This window comes from Typopeltis vanoorti, chromosome 9 (genome assembly GCF_054136105.1).
Source record: "Typopeltis vanoorti isolate ZY-2024b chromosome 9, IOZ_Tvanoo_1.0, whole genome shotgun sequence".
Taxonomy (NCBI): domain Eukaryota; kingdom Metazoa; phylum Arthropoda; class Arachnida; order Uropygi; family Thelyphonidae; genus Typopeltis; species Typopeltis vanoorti.
Window position 1 is genome coordinate 61,313,128 of NC_143557.1, and position 16,367 is coordinate 61,329,494.

The following is a 16,367-nucleotide window of genomic DNA, read 5'->3' on the forward strand; positions in this document are numbered from 1 at the left end:
AAAAGCCACACATGGATATATACAATCATTAGATTAATCCATAACATAAATCTTTCCCTAGGAATTAGCTAAACTCATTCATAGATGCATCAATAATTTCCCAACAGAACAAGTCTTTAAGTATACTCAGGCTATTAAAATCCCACTTCATTGAATTGTCAGTTCATTAACCTATCCTTAAAATTGTCACACAGTCTTAACAAAATAATATTCAAACTCACATGAGCTGTCTTCTATAAGGGCGCATCCTTCAATTTCCGCTGGCTGCGACTTCCTATGATCCTTTTTTTTTTTTCTGTTATTCTTTTCTTCTAGGTCCTTAGATTATCGGCAGCTCATTAGGTCAGCTCGCGGGACTTGGGTTACTTTTCATCGGCATACTAAACACGGAGGTTTAGCATGCCGATGAAAACACGATTTGTCAGGGCTTCATGGACTCAGTAGAGCAGAATGGCTCATGGACAAGTTTGGCTGTTCGTCCCCTGGTCATCCTCACTTCTGGGCTATGACGACTTGCAGCATTTCTCCCTTTGACCTCCTGCTTCCCTCCTTCGGCTTTCTCCTCAGAACAACTGGGCTTCACTCTAAAATTCTTACTATGTCCTCCTCCCTCTTCGTCTCCTCCTCCCGTCTTTTATCCGCCTCAGTTCCGAAACCCTGGGTTCAGTTTTTTCAACCCTGTGCATTCCTTGCGTGCACTTATGCGAACCCCTTAAGTTATCACGTGATTCCTGGTTTTGGAACTTTCGCCGATCCCCTTCATTCTCCGTCTTCATGTTCTAATCAGATTATGTCGCCTACCGGAACATTCGTTTGAATCCTGCCGCCCCCTTTCTGCATTGACCTTAAGGTTACTTTGGGTCGAACTTGTAAAAAAATTTTAAAACGGCTTTCTGACTGTAGGGCGTTTCCTTTAGCCTTGACAATTTTACATCTTTTGTTTTTCAAAGAGATAGCTAATTCCTGTTTGGCTGTACACAGCTTACACACAATACTGAATACTAAAGGAAAAGGTTATTTACAGGTTTTCTGAGTTTTGCCTATCTGTAAAAACTCGATGTATTTGTTATGCAAAATTTCTTCTTGCTGCATCGAATTTTTACACAACTATCAGCAATGTATGATTTATGCAGACTTGTTGAGTTCTTTATAGGCAAACTTATCTTGTGTACTATCCACTTCCAGTATTTTATGATGTTCTGCAATTTTGTATGAAATGTACATCCTTAATTTTGATGTTTGGTTGTGTGGATTCCCTACCAGATTAGAATTAATGAAAATGAGACTGCAGGTGTCTGTTTGACTTAATGTTTGTCAATACCATGTACAGATTACAGATGTTAAATTAATCAGTGGCAGGAAGCAGTGACAAATAACTTGTATGAGATTAAGCCTGAAATTAAGGAGTGGCAGTCTAGTCAATGTAGAAACAAAAGAGAGGAAATTGTGCTTGGTAGACTTTGCATACATCACAGTCATTTTATACATTCTTATATGTTGTTGACCCATTTGTATGTAAACTATGTGACACTTGTCTTACTATTTGCCAATGTGGAACCCGCTTACCATTTGCAAACTCAGATTGCATGAATGAAGTTTTTAAAAAGATTTCAAATTTTAATGCAAAAATTTGATCATAAATGTTAATGATATCTAGGCATCTATAACTATATCTAGAATGGAATTTTTGATCAATATTTTAAAATTTGGTTTCTTTTACATATCATGTTTTTTGCTTATTTATTTATTTATTTATTTATTTTCTTACTTTGTGTACAGCTATAACCATTTTAACAGTGCAGTATGGCCTTTGCTGTCACTGCATCATGAAACCAGAAACCAACCAACCAAATTCAGCTATCTTCAAATGAACAAGCTTTCAGTTAATTGATCTTTGAATGGATTAGTTTATTAACTCACTTCTGGTACATTACCATTTAATTTCATCTTCAGTTATCCACTAAGTGAATTGATCTACTGTCGTTGATAATTGAGATATTACTTCGTATACATTGTAGAAGGAATTATAAAACTGGCAGGGGACAGAGAGGGTGGCATCAATGTAAATGCAACATAGTAATTAAAAAATGGCAAGTTATGTTTAATTCATAAATTGACCACAGGTACCAAATTAACTGATCTAAGGTATTAAATTTATGTAGAGTCCAGGAACATTGCAGCTAATGTCTTCAAGAGGTCAGGAAAATCCAAACTTAACAGATAACTGGGATGATGCTGAAGGGTATTATCGTAAGTATCTTTCAGCAGTAATTTTAGTTATAAGGCATATGAATGAAATAAATAGAGAATAAAGAGTATGAAAAATAACAATGAAAATAAAAAAAATTTAAGATAATCGAGTATAACACAGCAGTATAATTTAATTTGTTACTTCTAGTTTGTAATTACATTTAAATGAAAGTATTATCTTGTGTAAATATAATATTTTATTTTTCATTTTATTTATTTATTTTTTTAAATATGGTTCTCATTCAGTTGTCCAACATATTATACAGTAGCACTTCAGAAGATCACTAAGAAAGAATTGTTTACGTTACAATGTTTTTGTACAGACTTTTATGGCTCTGTATAGACATACTGTATAACTTTAAAATATAATAAATTCACAATTTACATTGCACTTTTGCCAGTAATCAAGAAATTAAATTTTTATTACTTAAGTCTCTAGCAAAATGCTTTAAAATTGTACTTTTGAGGCAATAAAATATACAGTACATTCTCGATTAAGACTTAATGAAATGACCAATATGCGTGCATGCAGTTGTCACTAGTATGTATTTACATTTTATATTATAGATTTGTTTTACTCATCAAATCTTATTCAGGGCCATCCACTTTGTATTATATTTTAGGCAGTGCTGTAGACAAGAAAGGACTCAATTGAGTACGAACAGTTTTGAAAGTACAGGTAACCCTCGTATAACGCGGATGTTAGGTTCCACAAAAATGCCGCATTATATAAATCGCGTTATCCGAGACTCAGATCACATAGAAAAGTAGGGTTAGGTTGCGAAATCGTTTTTTTTTTTTTTTAAAGATTATATAAATAATGACATATTAAACAAAAATATATTTTTATTTAATTTAGGTAATTCATGTAAGTTAAGAAAACATATAAACTATGAAACAAATACATCATCAAATTCCTGCCTTGTACCCTCAAGGGGTGTACAGGATATGATAGTACTACATGAAAAGTTTTATCATTACTAACTTCCTATCTACAATTTAACTCCAAATCAGTCTGCTACTTGTCATGGCTCCAACATTATCAGATCTTATATTTCTATCATCTAAGGCACTTTGTACCATATCAATCCACCTATATCTTGGTCTTCCTCTGGGTCGTTTTCCTGCCGATCTGGCAAGGAATACTTGTTTTGCTAATCTTTCCTTGCCCGTTCTGTTTAAGTGAACATTACCACCTGAGATTAGCTCTGTTAACACATTCCTAGATGCTGACAATCTCGAGTTCTTTCCTAATATCCTTGTTTTTAATATGATATTGCCATTGATGCCATCTGTTCACGCCTCTAATCTTTCTCAGGACTCTCATATCTGCGGTCTCTAGTCTTTGGTCAACTGTTTTACTTCTGACCCAGTTCTCAAATCCATAAGTTAAAACTGGTTTGAACACTGTCTTGTATACAGCTAATTTAGTGTTGTTCCGATTAATTTCTCTCTTATTCTATATGAATTTATTCAATTGACTTCCTACCATACCAGCTTTGTTGATTCTATTGTCTATTTCCATATTTAATTTACCATCTTCACTAAAAATCGTGCCTAAGTAGCTGAAATGTTTTACTTGTTACACAGGTTCTCCATTCACAACGCAGTTGACATTTTCAACAATTCTGCCTATTTTCATTGCCTTTATCTTTTTATTGCTGAAGTTCATACCATATCTATTACAACAGTTATTCAATTTAGTCAGGGAATCTTGCAGACTTGTAGTGGATTTATTTAGAAGTATAACATTGTCCGCATAAAGCAAAGACCTGACATTAACATCTCCAATTTTGATATCAGCTTTAATACCACTTTCCTTCATAATGTGATCCATATAGATAATGAATAACAGAAGGGATAATGTACATCCTTGTCTGACACAAGATTTAACATTAAACCATCTTCCTGTACTTCCTTTAATTCTTACTGCTGATTTACAACTCAAATAAAGATTAAGTATTGCTTGATATAATGCCCCATTGACACCATATTACTGTAGCGTATTGAATAGCTTCTCTCTTGGCACCTTGTCATATGCCTTTTCCAGATTGATAAAACTTAAATACAGATCTTTGTTATATTTCCATGACTTCTCAACTATTTGTCATCAAGTGAAGATCTGATCCTGACAGCCTCTAGCATGTTCTTCATCAAGCTTTTCTTCCATAATTCTTCTGAACCGTTTCTCAAGTATACTTGCATAAATCTTACCAGGAACATTCAGTATGGAAATACCTCTGTAATTCTCACATTCAGTTTTATTTCCCTTTTTATGTATGGGTACTATGAGAACTCTACTCCAATCATCTGTTTATAAGGTAAACAATTGACATACATGGGGGCTAAATGGTATTTCCCCTAATATAAATTCGTTACTTATAACTACATCTGCGATATCGGTAGACGCAAATTTAACGAAAATAAAATTTGAATTTTAAGTCGCGCTTTGAAAAATATATGAAAAGATAAAGGGTTACTACAGTTTGTAGACAGTCTTATATCGAAACTGTTGTATAAGTACCATGTTCAACAAGGCTTTCTACAATTTGTAGACCTCGTTATATTGAAACTGTGTTGTATAAATACTGCGTTATACAAGGGTTACCTGTACAAGCAATTTCAGAGTTGTTTATGTTATGTCACCTTACTTGTGGAAGTTGACAATTGGAAAGTAATTGCTGTTCTAGGTTGGATGAACTGAGAAGTGTCAAAGTTTCTGCTAAGATGACGGATATGATTGTGGGCACTTTTAGATCCAAATTGATAGTGAGCTTTGCAGAGAAAGTCTCCCTTCTCCCTACCAGATTTATCTGTCTTACTTTTCTGTATGCAAGAAGAGGCTATGTGTGTATATGCATTAAATGTTAGTGTGACCATTTTAGTTTATTGCTAAGATCTTGCACTTTTCCATTAACATTGCTTTGTATTATTTCATATATAGTAAGGATACCATCATCATCAAATTGCTAGTATGTACAGAATACAATGATAGTACAACATGAAAAACTCTTACATTATTACAAAGTTCCTATCCAAAATTTTCCCCTGAATTAGTCTTATCTGTCAAAGTTTCTGCTAAGATGACGGATATGATTGTGGGCACTTTTAGATCCAAATTGATAGTGAGCTTTGCAGAGAAAGTCTCCCTTCTCCCTACCAGATTTATCTGTCTTACTTTTCTGTATGCAAGAAGAGGCTATGTGTGTATATGCATTAAATGTTAGTGTGACCATTTTAGTTTATTGCTAAGATCTTGCACTTTTCCATTAACATTGCTTTGTATTATTTCATATATAGTAAGGATACCATCATCATCAAATTGCTAGTATGTACAGAATACAATGATAGTACAACATGAAAAACTCTTACATTATTACAAAGTTCCTATCCAAAATTTTCCCCTGAATTAGTCTTATCTGTCAGGATTCCACTGTTGTCAGAGCTTACATTTGTCTTCTAAGGCACCTCTAGCTGCATAAGTCTTAGCTTAGGCTTTGGTTTTTCCTCTCAGTCTTTTCCTGCTATTGCATCAGTCATCTGTTTTACTAACCTTTACTTTCCTATTCTATTTAAGTGACCATACCACCTGAGATTTGCTGTGTTCACGACCTTCAGAATGCTAACAGTGTCAAGTTCTTTCCTAATATCTTCATTTTTAGTGTGATTATGCCATTAATGCCACTGTTCACTCTCCTAATTTTTCTTAGAACACTTATATCTGTGGTCTTCAGTTTATATCATAAAAATGTAATGTTTTAACAGCCTTTCTCTTATCAGCTTGCCATACATCTTTTCCAGAATTGATAGTTCCAGACATAACAATAATCTGTTATGTTTCCATGACTCCTAATCATGGAAATATAACAGATTATTGTTATGTTTCCATGTCTTCTCTACCACTTAAAGTGAAATTCAGATTCTTACAATCTCTATTTGGTCTGAACCTGGCTCATCTTTCACCGAACCCTCAATATGGAGTACCTGTTTGTGATAGAACACCTAGTGAAGGCAATGGTCCTTATCTTCCTCTTTTTCTCTTCGTTTCTCCTCTTATTCTTTGCTCTACTACTCCTGATGCTTTTTTACTCTTCTATCTTCCAGATCACCATCACCAGGATCCAACACCCCTATCACAATGTTTGCCAAGTGGTGCAACCCATATACATCCTCAGCAGTGGGGATCGTTATAATCTTGTATTACTTTGGCCTCTGAATTAACAAGATGAGTGACCTGGATGGCCAAGAATATTGTTGCATACACTTCTGTGGAGAGCAGACATATTAGAAATATTTTGCTGATATTCTTCTACATGAAAGAAACAGATGGGATAGAATAATTTATTACCAGCAAAATATTTATCGAAATATTTTGCTCAACTAGTTTTGTAAAAATTCTTGTTTCACATCATCATTAGGAGAAATAAGTGAATAAACTAAAAAACAGGTTACAACCTGTAACTACATAATAAAATATTGAAAACATGAATAACAATGGAAAGCATGCATTTGCTGTGAAGTTGTTTGCTAGGTCGTGGTCTGCTGCAAACTGCATGCATGTTGTGTTAAATGAGAGAACAGACTAGACGTAAAATCATCTCTTGTTTTTTTGTTGCACTATTGATGATTTTTTATCATTTCAGCTAATTCTTTGAGCACTCTTGAAAAAATTCTGTAATCTATGAGGAACAATTTGGTTTGTTGCCATAATACTTGATTTTTGGTTTCATTTGTATGTTCTGCCAGTCCTGATATGTGTTTCCTTTTGTTCTCTATGTCCTTGATGTGTTCAGATTGGCATACTTCTCCTGGCCATTCTTGATATTTTATCCGTGACTGACTGTATCTAGGGGGAACATTGTTCCTCTGAAGTCTTGTTTTTAATATTCATCACACTTTCTTTGAGGTTGATGTACAATTTTGTTGACTAATGTTCTTGTAACCATTCTTTGGTAGTGGTGCTGAGATAGTTAAGCTTTTAGTTTCTTTTATCTGTATTAGTGGAGAAGATATTCTCCCTCCTCCCCAGTACCAAGAATTTATGGAGTCCCAAAAAAGTACACACCAGCAGGACTTGCCACTGAGACCCATTGTTGATGCAAGATATTCTCCAACTTCATTGATATCCAAATTCTAAATATCTAGCAAATCTTTTAAGTCTTTTAACCACATTGGTAAAAGAACTTCTTTAGTAAAGAACATGACACTTCATAGAATGCACCAAAGACATCACAGTATAACATACTGATCTGTTTGCATGCCTTAATATTGTTAATCTGTTCACTGACATACCAAGAATAGAAACCTTACAACTATTACAAGACATATTTCCACTGGACACTGTCAATCTCTTCAAGCATTGCATTAATTGCACTTTCTTCAACTTCCAAGGAGTATATGTTGAACAGAAGGAAGGATTAGCAGTGGTCTGTTCCCTTTCTCCCTTGTTAGCAAATCTGTTCAAAATGCAGTTTGAAGATAAAGCCATTTGGTACAAGGGAACATGACCTGAATATTAGTTCAGATATATTGACAACATATTCATCATTTGGCCTGGCTCTATTACCTAATTAGAGAATTTCTCACATAACTGAATATAGACCCAGAATTAAATTCGCTGTTGGATTTGAATTGGAGGTAAACAGTGAATTTAATTCTGGAAAACCTTTTTTAGACATACTTGTGGTAGTACAATAATCTACCATTTATCTGACCTCCAAAACAGTGATCCTTCAAAGATTCGAAGCTTAGGTCGACTGACCCCTGCAACTGCACTTTCCCATGATACATTAGTGCTCCTGTGCAGCCAGCTGAATATAATCATGTTTTTGTTTTTTCCCTTAACACTAGATATCACTTTTTATATATTATTATTATGATGTTGATGATGATGATACGGTATCTCTATGGAGTGCAGACTTATTATGGGAGAACCACACTAACGTTTATGCACATAAAATCTGTCATATATCTCTCTTTAAACTCATTTACCATTGGGGCACTCACAACTGATTCTGGCAACCCATTCCACTCTTCACTACTCTCCACACAAAAAAATCTAGTCTGCACACTGTTACTAACCACACTCTTGTCACATTGTTATATTCTTGGGGGTGGGGGGGGTAGTAAAGAAAGTTGTTATTCACTACATTTGTTACTTACTTCAATTTCCAATCCTACTTGGACTGAGCCATTGTTATATTTTTAAAGTTATTTCATTAAACTGCGCCATTTTTACTGTTTTGGAATGAGAGCGTTGGGTCAATTACTCTATTATAATTACCCTTAAATAGATCCTAGAATGTACCTTTGTAAATAGATCCTAGAATACTCAGATCGCATAGAAAAAGTAGGGTTATGTTCCGATATAATTTTTTTTTAATTATATAAACAACAATGACATAGCTAACAAAAAAATATTTTTATTTACTTCAGGTAATTCATGTAAGTTAAGAAAACACACTATGAAACAAATACATAGTATAAACTTATAAAAATTACAAATTGTACGTAAACTTCATTGCACATAATGCATAAATGTTTTAGGCAAAATAAAATAAAGTGCATATTTTAATCGTCATCGCTGTCTTCAAAACTAAAAGAATATAGATGTTCTTTATTTACGATGGCTGGATGTCGTCATCACTTGAAATCGATTGGACATCATTTGTATAATTCTCATTGCATACTTCGGCTTGTTTAGTTATCAAGAAGTCTGTAATAAGACCTTGCTTACCGCTATGCTGCAATTTTTTTATTAAGTTCATAATATGGAGCTGAACAAATGTCTATTTGTCTCGTGAATTTTCCAGAGCTCTCCATTGAGGAAGAGCTCCGGAAAATATCCATAAAATAACTTCCTAACTTTCTTGCCAAGTCCAATCCTTCTGCTAATTTCTTTAAACTGAATTCTTTAACAGATTCATCACAATCAGAATCTTCGACAGAAATTTCCCCGCCAGAAAATTAGTGTTTTATAGTATATTAGTGTACATTTTATTGCTTTAAGTGTATTTAGTGTTTTATAACATATTTTTTCTTAAGATACTGTGATATTAAAACATTTGTTTGACGTCATCTATTAATTGTACCATATCCTCCTCATTTAAATCTATTTCCCCATCAATTAATTCACTAATTTCGTTTTCGGCCATCGTAAAAGCTCTCTAAGTGGCCATTACTATAAAAATAAATTTTTTACATAAAAGAGCATTACATATTGTATGTAACTCATCAGAAAATAAAGTGCTCAGCTTGAGATTAACATACATAATTTTTGATGCGATTTCCTGGCAGAAAACGATGACAGTTTTCAACAATAAACACTTTATGCGATAAACAATTGATGTATATGTGTTCTAAAGGGTATTTTCCCTAATATAAATCCGCTACTTATAACTACATGTGTGATACGAGCAGACTCAAATTTAGCGAAGATAAATTTTGATTTTTAAGTTGCGTGGTTAAAAATGTATGAGAAGATAAAAGGTTACTACAATTTGTAGACTTGTTATAATGAAACCGTGTTGTATAAGTACTGCATTGAACAAAGGTTACTACAATTTGTAAACCGCATTTTATCAAAACCACGTTATACGAGGGTTACCTGTACAATTAATTTTATTATATTAAAATTAATATCTCCCCTGTTTTATATTTTCGTGTTTCTTCTTGTATTACAGTAATTTCACAATTTTATTGTATAGAATTAGTGTTTAATCCAGCATATTAATGAATAAAATATTCTGCATTAATGTTTGAAGTAATGAAAGCATAATAAATAAATAAAGTATAATTCAGAATATTTTATTCATTAATATGCTGGATTAAACACTAATTCTATACAATAAAATTGTGAAATTACTGTAATACAAGAAGAAACACGAAAATATAAAACAGGGGAGATATTAATTTTAATATAATAAAATTAATTGTTTCTTTTAGTGGTAATTGATCAATAAATTAATACCAACCAAATTCATACCTGTTAATGCAGTCGATTAATTTGTCATTCGAAACTTTAGAAAAATTGGTTATGTTTTAAATAACTGCTCTATCCAAATACAGTAAAAACCCCTTTTTTACACTTTCCAGGGGACTGATGGAAAAAAAAAGTGTAAATAGCAGGAAATGTTAAAAACATTAAAAAAAGGCTAAAAGATGATTTACTGCTGGTATGTGACTCTACATACTAGATTACAAAAATTAATAACTGAAAATAAATGACTTTACAATTACTTACATTTATCTATTTATAAAAATGTAATTGTTTATTGTTTTTCTTTTTCTTCGCTCTTATAAATTACACCTGCCTCTCCACAGTGTATAAGGCATTAAATGCCCCATCGTCTCCTGATCTCTTCCATTGCTTCTTTACTATTAGGGACAGTAGGGTCTTGATCACAGTCTTCTTCAGCCACTTCTTCCTCTTCTTCTTCACTAAGGTGGTTGGAAAGGATGTCTTCTACACTTGGTACCATTGATGTGATCACACCAGCATCAACATAGTCTTGAAATGAGAAAGATTGCTTTGCACTGAGTTCAATGCTTGACCTGTTTTTTACTATCGTATTCAAAGTGGACAGGGAGAGTCCAAGATCTTTTGCTAATTGCACACATGTTCCGGCATGCCAATCTACACGTCGCAGAATTGCCATCTTTTCTTCTACCGAAATACATTTTCTGTCTTTTTTTCTCCATGTTACTAACATGGATCATCCACCACCACCACCACAACTTGAAAGCAACTATCACATGCTAAATTACATAGTAGAAATTCTGCAATATACTATGCTTCTGAATTGCGACTACGAACACCAACACTGCAAGCTAGTGAAGCAATATCTCACGAATTGTGTGGTTTATTCACTGATATCTAATATTCACAAGTAACAGCTGTTACTTGGTAGAAATGTGAATATGATTTCACAATTTGTGTATGATCCTTGTTCACGATTTCAATACAGCACTGTGAATATGAAATCACATCACAACACGTTACAGGTGCCACGAACTACTGACAGTTTAAAATTATTGATATGAAAGCTTCACGGTATCAATTCGTACTGTGATTGAAAAATCGCTGTATCGCTCATCACTGCTGCAAGCCACTGTGATGGTGAAAACGAAACTACAGCCGAAAGCAACGCCATCTAGGAACAGAATTGTGAAGATTTCCGCAGAAATCGATTCGAAAATCAGTGTTGTCACCCGAGAAAAAACCACAAATCACAGGAAATAACACATCCACATCAAGTTGTTAATGGTGGGAAAACAATATATTGTAAGAATAAGCCTTAAGATGGGACCAGTGGAAAATGACGTAAATGGCAGGAAAACGTAAATTGCAGGAGCGTAAAAACGAAGTTTAACTGTATTTATGTGTGTGTGTGTGCGTGCTAAAAATCACAAATTTAAGTTTAAATTATCTCTGATCCACTGGATTGAATCCGGGGATAGCCTGGAACAGGTCTGTTAGTGTGCCCTGAAAACTCTGCATTGGGCAGTCCAGAATAATATAATTGATGGCCTGTTGATCATCACCACAGTCACATGTTGAGGATTGACGTAGGCCCCAGTTTAAAATTATTGATATGAAAACTTCACAGTATCAATTCGTACTGTGATTGAAAAATCACTGTATCGCTCATCACTGCTGCAGTTGAGTGTGTTCCATTGCCGTCCGGGCAGGTTAAAGCCAAGGGCCTCTATTTTCGGGTCTGTAATGAGGTATCCATTTTTTACTGTTGAATTAAGCCAGCAATTCTTCCATTCAGTTTCATGAAAATATGCATCTGGTTGCTGATTTTTCATGGGAGCAATTGGTGGTAGATTTTGGAGGTCCTCATGGATGGGTAAGTTGTTATATCCCATACATTTTTTCCACTCTCTATTAGTGGCAGCTTTCCTCCTTATGTCTGGGTATGACGTTAGAGTGTGGTGATAGCCACTCAACAGGTGTAGACTTTATGCAACCCGTGATGATTCTGGTAGTATCGTTAAGTTGCATGTTGACCTTGCTGACATGATTACTTAAATACTACACTGGAGCAGAGTATTTTGCACAAGAGCACCTCTAGGGCATGGGTAGCAGTTTTCAAAGTGTTGGCTCCTGATCCCCCAGCTCAAACACACAAGCTTCCTGATGATATTATTCTTAGTTTTTAGCTTTTGGCAGACATTTTTCAGGTGATTCTTGAAGGTTTATGAGCGATCAAAGATGAGTCCAAGATATTTTGGATTGCGGTTGTGCTTCAAAGTCTCCTCTCTAAATGAAACCTTCAGCTGTTTATCAGCTTGATGATTGTTCAAGTGAAATGTGCAAACTTTCGTTGTAGAGAGAATGATTTGGGTAAAGATGCTGTTTGGTATAATGGTTATGCAGAACTTCAAGGTCGGAACTGAGCACAGTCTCGTCTTCTTCCAGGTGTTTAGTCTGAGTTGCCAATGCCAGATCGTCTGCTTACATGAACTTTCGAGAATAGGTTGTGACATGTTTCTAATGTATAAATTAAAGAAGAGCAGAGCTAGCACAGTGCCCTATGGTAGTCCATTTTTTAGTACTTTAAAGGTGCTATTTTTACCGTTCAGTTGTACCTTGGATTTGCACTTTGATGTCATGCACTTTAGAATCTTAATCATCTTTGGATCTTGTATTACGGTTGCAAATTTCAGTATAAGTCCATTAACCCAAACTGAGTCGTATGCAGCAGACAGATCTATGAATGCTATTACTGAGGTTTTAAGGCCTTTTTGGAAACCAGCTTCTACATGTGTAGTGAGGACAAGTACTTGGTCACAGCAGCTGTGAGAGTCACTGAATCTGGCTTGTTCATTTGGTACTATGGCATTAATCAAAGGATAAATCTGATTATAGAGTAATCATCCAAGAAGTTTATAGGGAATACTTAGTAAAAATATTAGTTGATAGTTTGCTGCATCAGTAAGCTCTTTCCAGGTTTTAGGATGGCCATAACTTTGCTCCTCAGGAATTCCTTTGGGATGTTCCTGCTTTCTAGAATTTTACAGAAAAACTGCAAAAGCCATTTACAAATGTTACTTCAAAGATGATTAATGCACTCAGGATATATACCACTCAGGCCTGCATCTTTGTTATTTTTCAGGAATTTAAATGCTTGAATTCGTTTTCAGTGTTTGCCATTGAGAGGTGATTGTTTTGTTTGATACTTCTATAAACATGGTTATATTTGGTCCTAATTCCTTTAGAATAGGATACACTAATCTTTACGTTGTTAGATGTTTGCTAGATTCTGGTTGCTATGTCTTTAGGAGTGATCTGTGCTGCTTAGAAATTGTTTCAATTTCACATTTTTGGAACAAGGCTTGGGCTTTGCTCTGATATTCTTTTTTCCTAAAATTTTTCTAAGTCTAAAATTCTTTATCTAGTTTCTGGAGACCAGCATGTGGTATACTGTTTCCAGAAACCTCTTTTTGGAGCACCTATCAGTACTCCAACAAAACGTTTATAATTTTCGACTTCAGGTTGGCCCCAATGGCTGTTATATTCAATTTGTTTGGAGTACTGTTTCCCAGTTAGCTTTGTGAAAATGCCATCTTAGTCTTTCCACAGATTGTATAATCAGGATTTGTGTTCCTATAGTGACAATAAGAGGTCTACGTTGAGATCGTGGAAAGTTTTCAAGTACTTTCCTATCAGTGAGTAACAGACCATCTTCACTGTTGCAATTGACAAATCAAAGGTCAGGGTTTGAGTATTTCTTCCATCTACCTGATGCAAAAGACACCCAGAGTCTTTTGCATCAAAAAACCAGTGATAGCCCAAGGCGTTCAGCCCATTCTGTCAGTCTAATACCATTGATATCATTTCTACAATAGCCCAGGAGTGATGTTGACTATTAAAATCGCTTATGTAGACTGCTAGATATTGGTGAGTAGGAAGACCTGGAATAGCCCAAATTTGTTTTGGTGGTTTGTAAACTGACACTATAGTTGTGCCAGCTGCCTTTGTTGATTATCTTGATGTTATTATGATGAGAAGAAGATAGTATTTTGCAGTTTTCCATATTGTCTCACACGTAGATGGCAGAACCATATATTTGTGACTAGATGTAGTCCAGTGTCCTGTAGCCAGTGATATTAGCTCTTGTGGTAATCTCATCTTCTTTGCTGATATGTAGTTCCTGGACAGAGATTACATCGATGTTGTGTGTCCTGCAGATTTTTCTGAGTAGTTCACTTTTGGCTCGGGTGGCATCTTCTGTATTAATTTGCAGGATCTGTAGGGTGAATTTGGTTTCCTTTATTATTTGCTTAGTTTTGGAATCTTTTTGAAAAGGTCTACTTTGTTTCTTCTTGTTAAACTTTGCTTCATTTTGCACATATTGGCCAGGAAGTCAAAAAAAAAAAAAAAGACAGGTTCATCTCCCAATAGTCGAAATCATTACCTATTGTGCACCACAAGGAGGTATTTCATAACAATTCAGCACCCTGACGCACTGATGATGATGATGATGAACATTTAGTTTCTGTTGAAATATTTGCAGTAATAAAGTTGTTATATTCTTGTGAATATGTGCATCTATTAAAGTCATATATGCTGATTTTTGTTTGGAGAGTGGTGTGTACGTGTTTGTCATACATTACCCGAGAAGGCGCGAAGAGTGAAATGATAATTTGAGTTACTGTGAAATGATTGGCACCTAGAGCAGACCTCTCGTGCTGGATATCTTAACTCTTTGAATGTCCTAATAATAATCTTCTTCTTCTTCTCTTCTGTCTAAGACGGGTTGAGCAGGATCTTCCAGTCTTCTCTATTCCTTGCTGTTCGAAAAAGTTCCTTATATGTTCTACATCCCGAGATGTTCTTTATTAATTTCAGCCAGGTAATACTTGGTCTTCCAGGTCTTCTTTTTTCAGTTGGAAAAGTATTGATTAGGACGTTAGGAAGTCTGTCTGCGTCCATGCGTACAGTGTGTCCAAACCATCTCAGTTGTTGTTTTCTAATTTTTTCTATTATTGTCTTTTTGTACAATAGTTCTTGTCTGACTGTGATGTTTGTTTTCTTTTCTATCCAACTTGTTCTATTTATTTTTCTTAAGCATTTCATTTCAAATGCCAGCAGTTTTTTCTCCTCTCTTTTTTTAACTGTCCACGCTTCTGCTCCATAGATGACTGTTGGTATAATTATTGCTTCATATAATTTGATTTTGGCTTGCTTAGGTATCTTGTTTGTTTTCCAGATTTTCTGTAATTTTCCCATGGTGGTTCATCCTATCGCTATTCTGTGTTTGATTGTTTTGAGTTCATCTATTGTTTCTGTTAGTTTTGATCCAAGGTATATGAAGTTGTCTACTTGTTCTACGTTTAGGATGGCTGAGATGGTAGTTCTGTTCTTCCCTATTTTCATCACTTTTGTCTTTTGTATATTTATTGTCATGTCATATGTTTTACAGGTTTCGTTTAGCTTGTTGATCAACTTTTGTAGTTCATTTGGGGTTCTTGCAAGAAGGACGAGATCTCATCTGCATATTTGATATTATTTATGTTTAAACCGTTGACATTGATTCCAGGCTCATTGTCTATTGCCTTCTTTACATCTTCTTCTATATATATGTTGAATAGGCATGGGGATAATGGGCATCCTTGCATTACTCCTTTTTGGATCTCTATGGGTTCTGTTGTGAGTGTGTCCTTTTTAATTATTGCATTTGTCTTAGAGTAATATTTTATCAGAAACTGTATTATATATTTGTCTATTGCTTTTTCTAGTAGAATTTTAAGAAGGATTTCTCTGTTGATGTTATCGAAAGCTTGTTTAAAGTCCACAAAACAACAATATGGTCTTCCCAGCTAAGCTCTGCTAGTGCAATAGTGCAATGTGAAAATTTGGTCGATTGTTAAATAGTTTCCTCGGAAACCAGCTTGTTCTATGCCTATCATTTCTTTGTAGGTGTTTTTTAATCTATTTTGTATAATTCTTATGAATATTTTATAGATGTGAGGGAGTAAATTGATTGGTCTGTAATTTCTGCAGTCTCTTGTGTCTCCTTTCTTATATATTGGGATGATCTTTCCAGTTCTCCAGTCATCTGGGATCTCTCCTTTTTGTAGTATTTTATTGAATAGGGTTGTTAAAT

General features: G+C 34.7%; 1 protein-coding gene across 4 annotated transcripts in view; it reads left to right on the forward strand.

Annotated features, from left to right (window-relative positions):
- The window catches only part of Prp4k (Pre-mRNA processing factor 4 kinase), a 526,475-nt gene that overhangs the window by 154,997 nt on the left and 355,111 nt on the right, over positions 1–16,367 (forward strand). For all 4 annotated transcript variants that reach the window (XR_016548872.1, XR_016548870.1, XR_016548871.1 and 1 more), the window contains exon 9: positions 2,163–2,250. Coding sequence is in view for 1 of the 4 variants with exons in the window: in XM_090398529.1 (XP_090254655.1) it covers positions 2,163–2,250 (88 nt within the window). In the remaining 3 variants the exon portion in view is untranslated. The remainder of the gene's footprint in view (positions 1–2,162; positions 2,251–16,367) is intronic.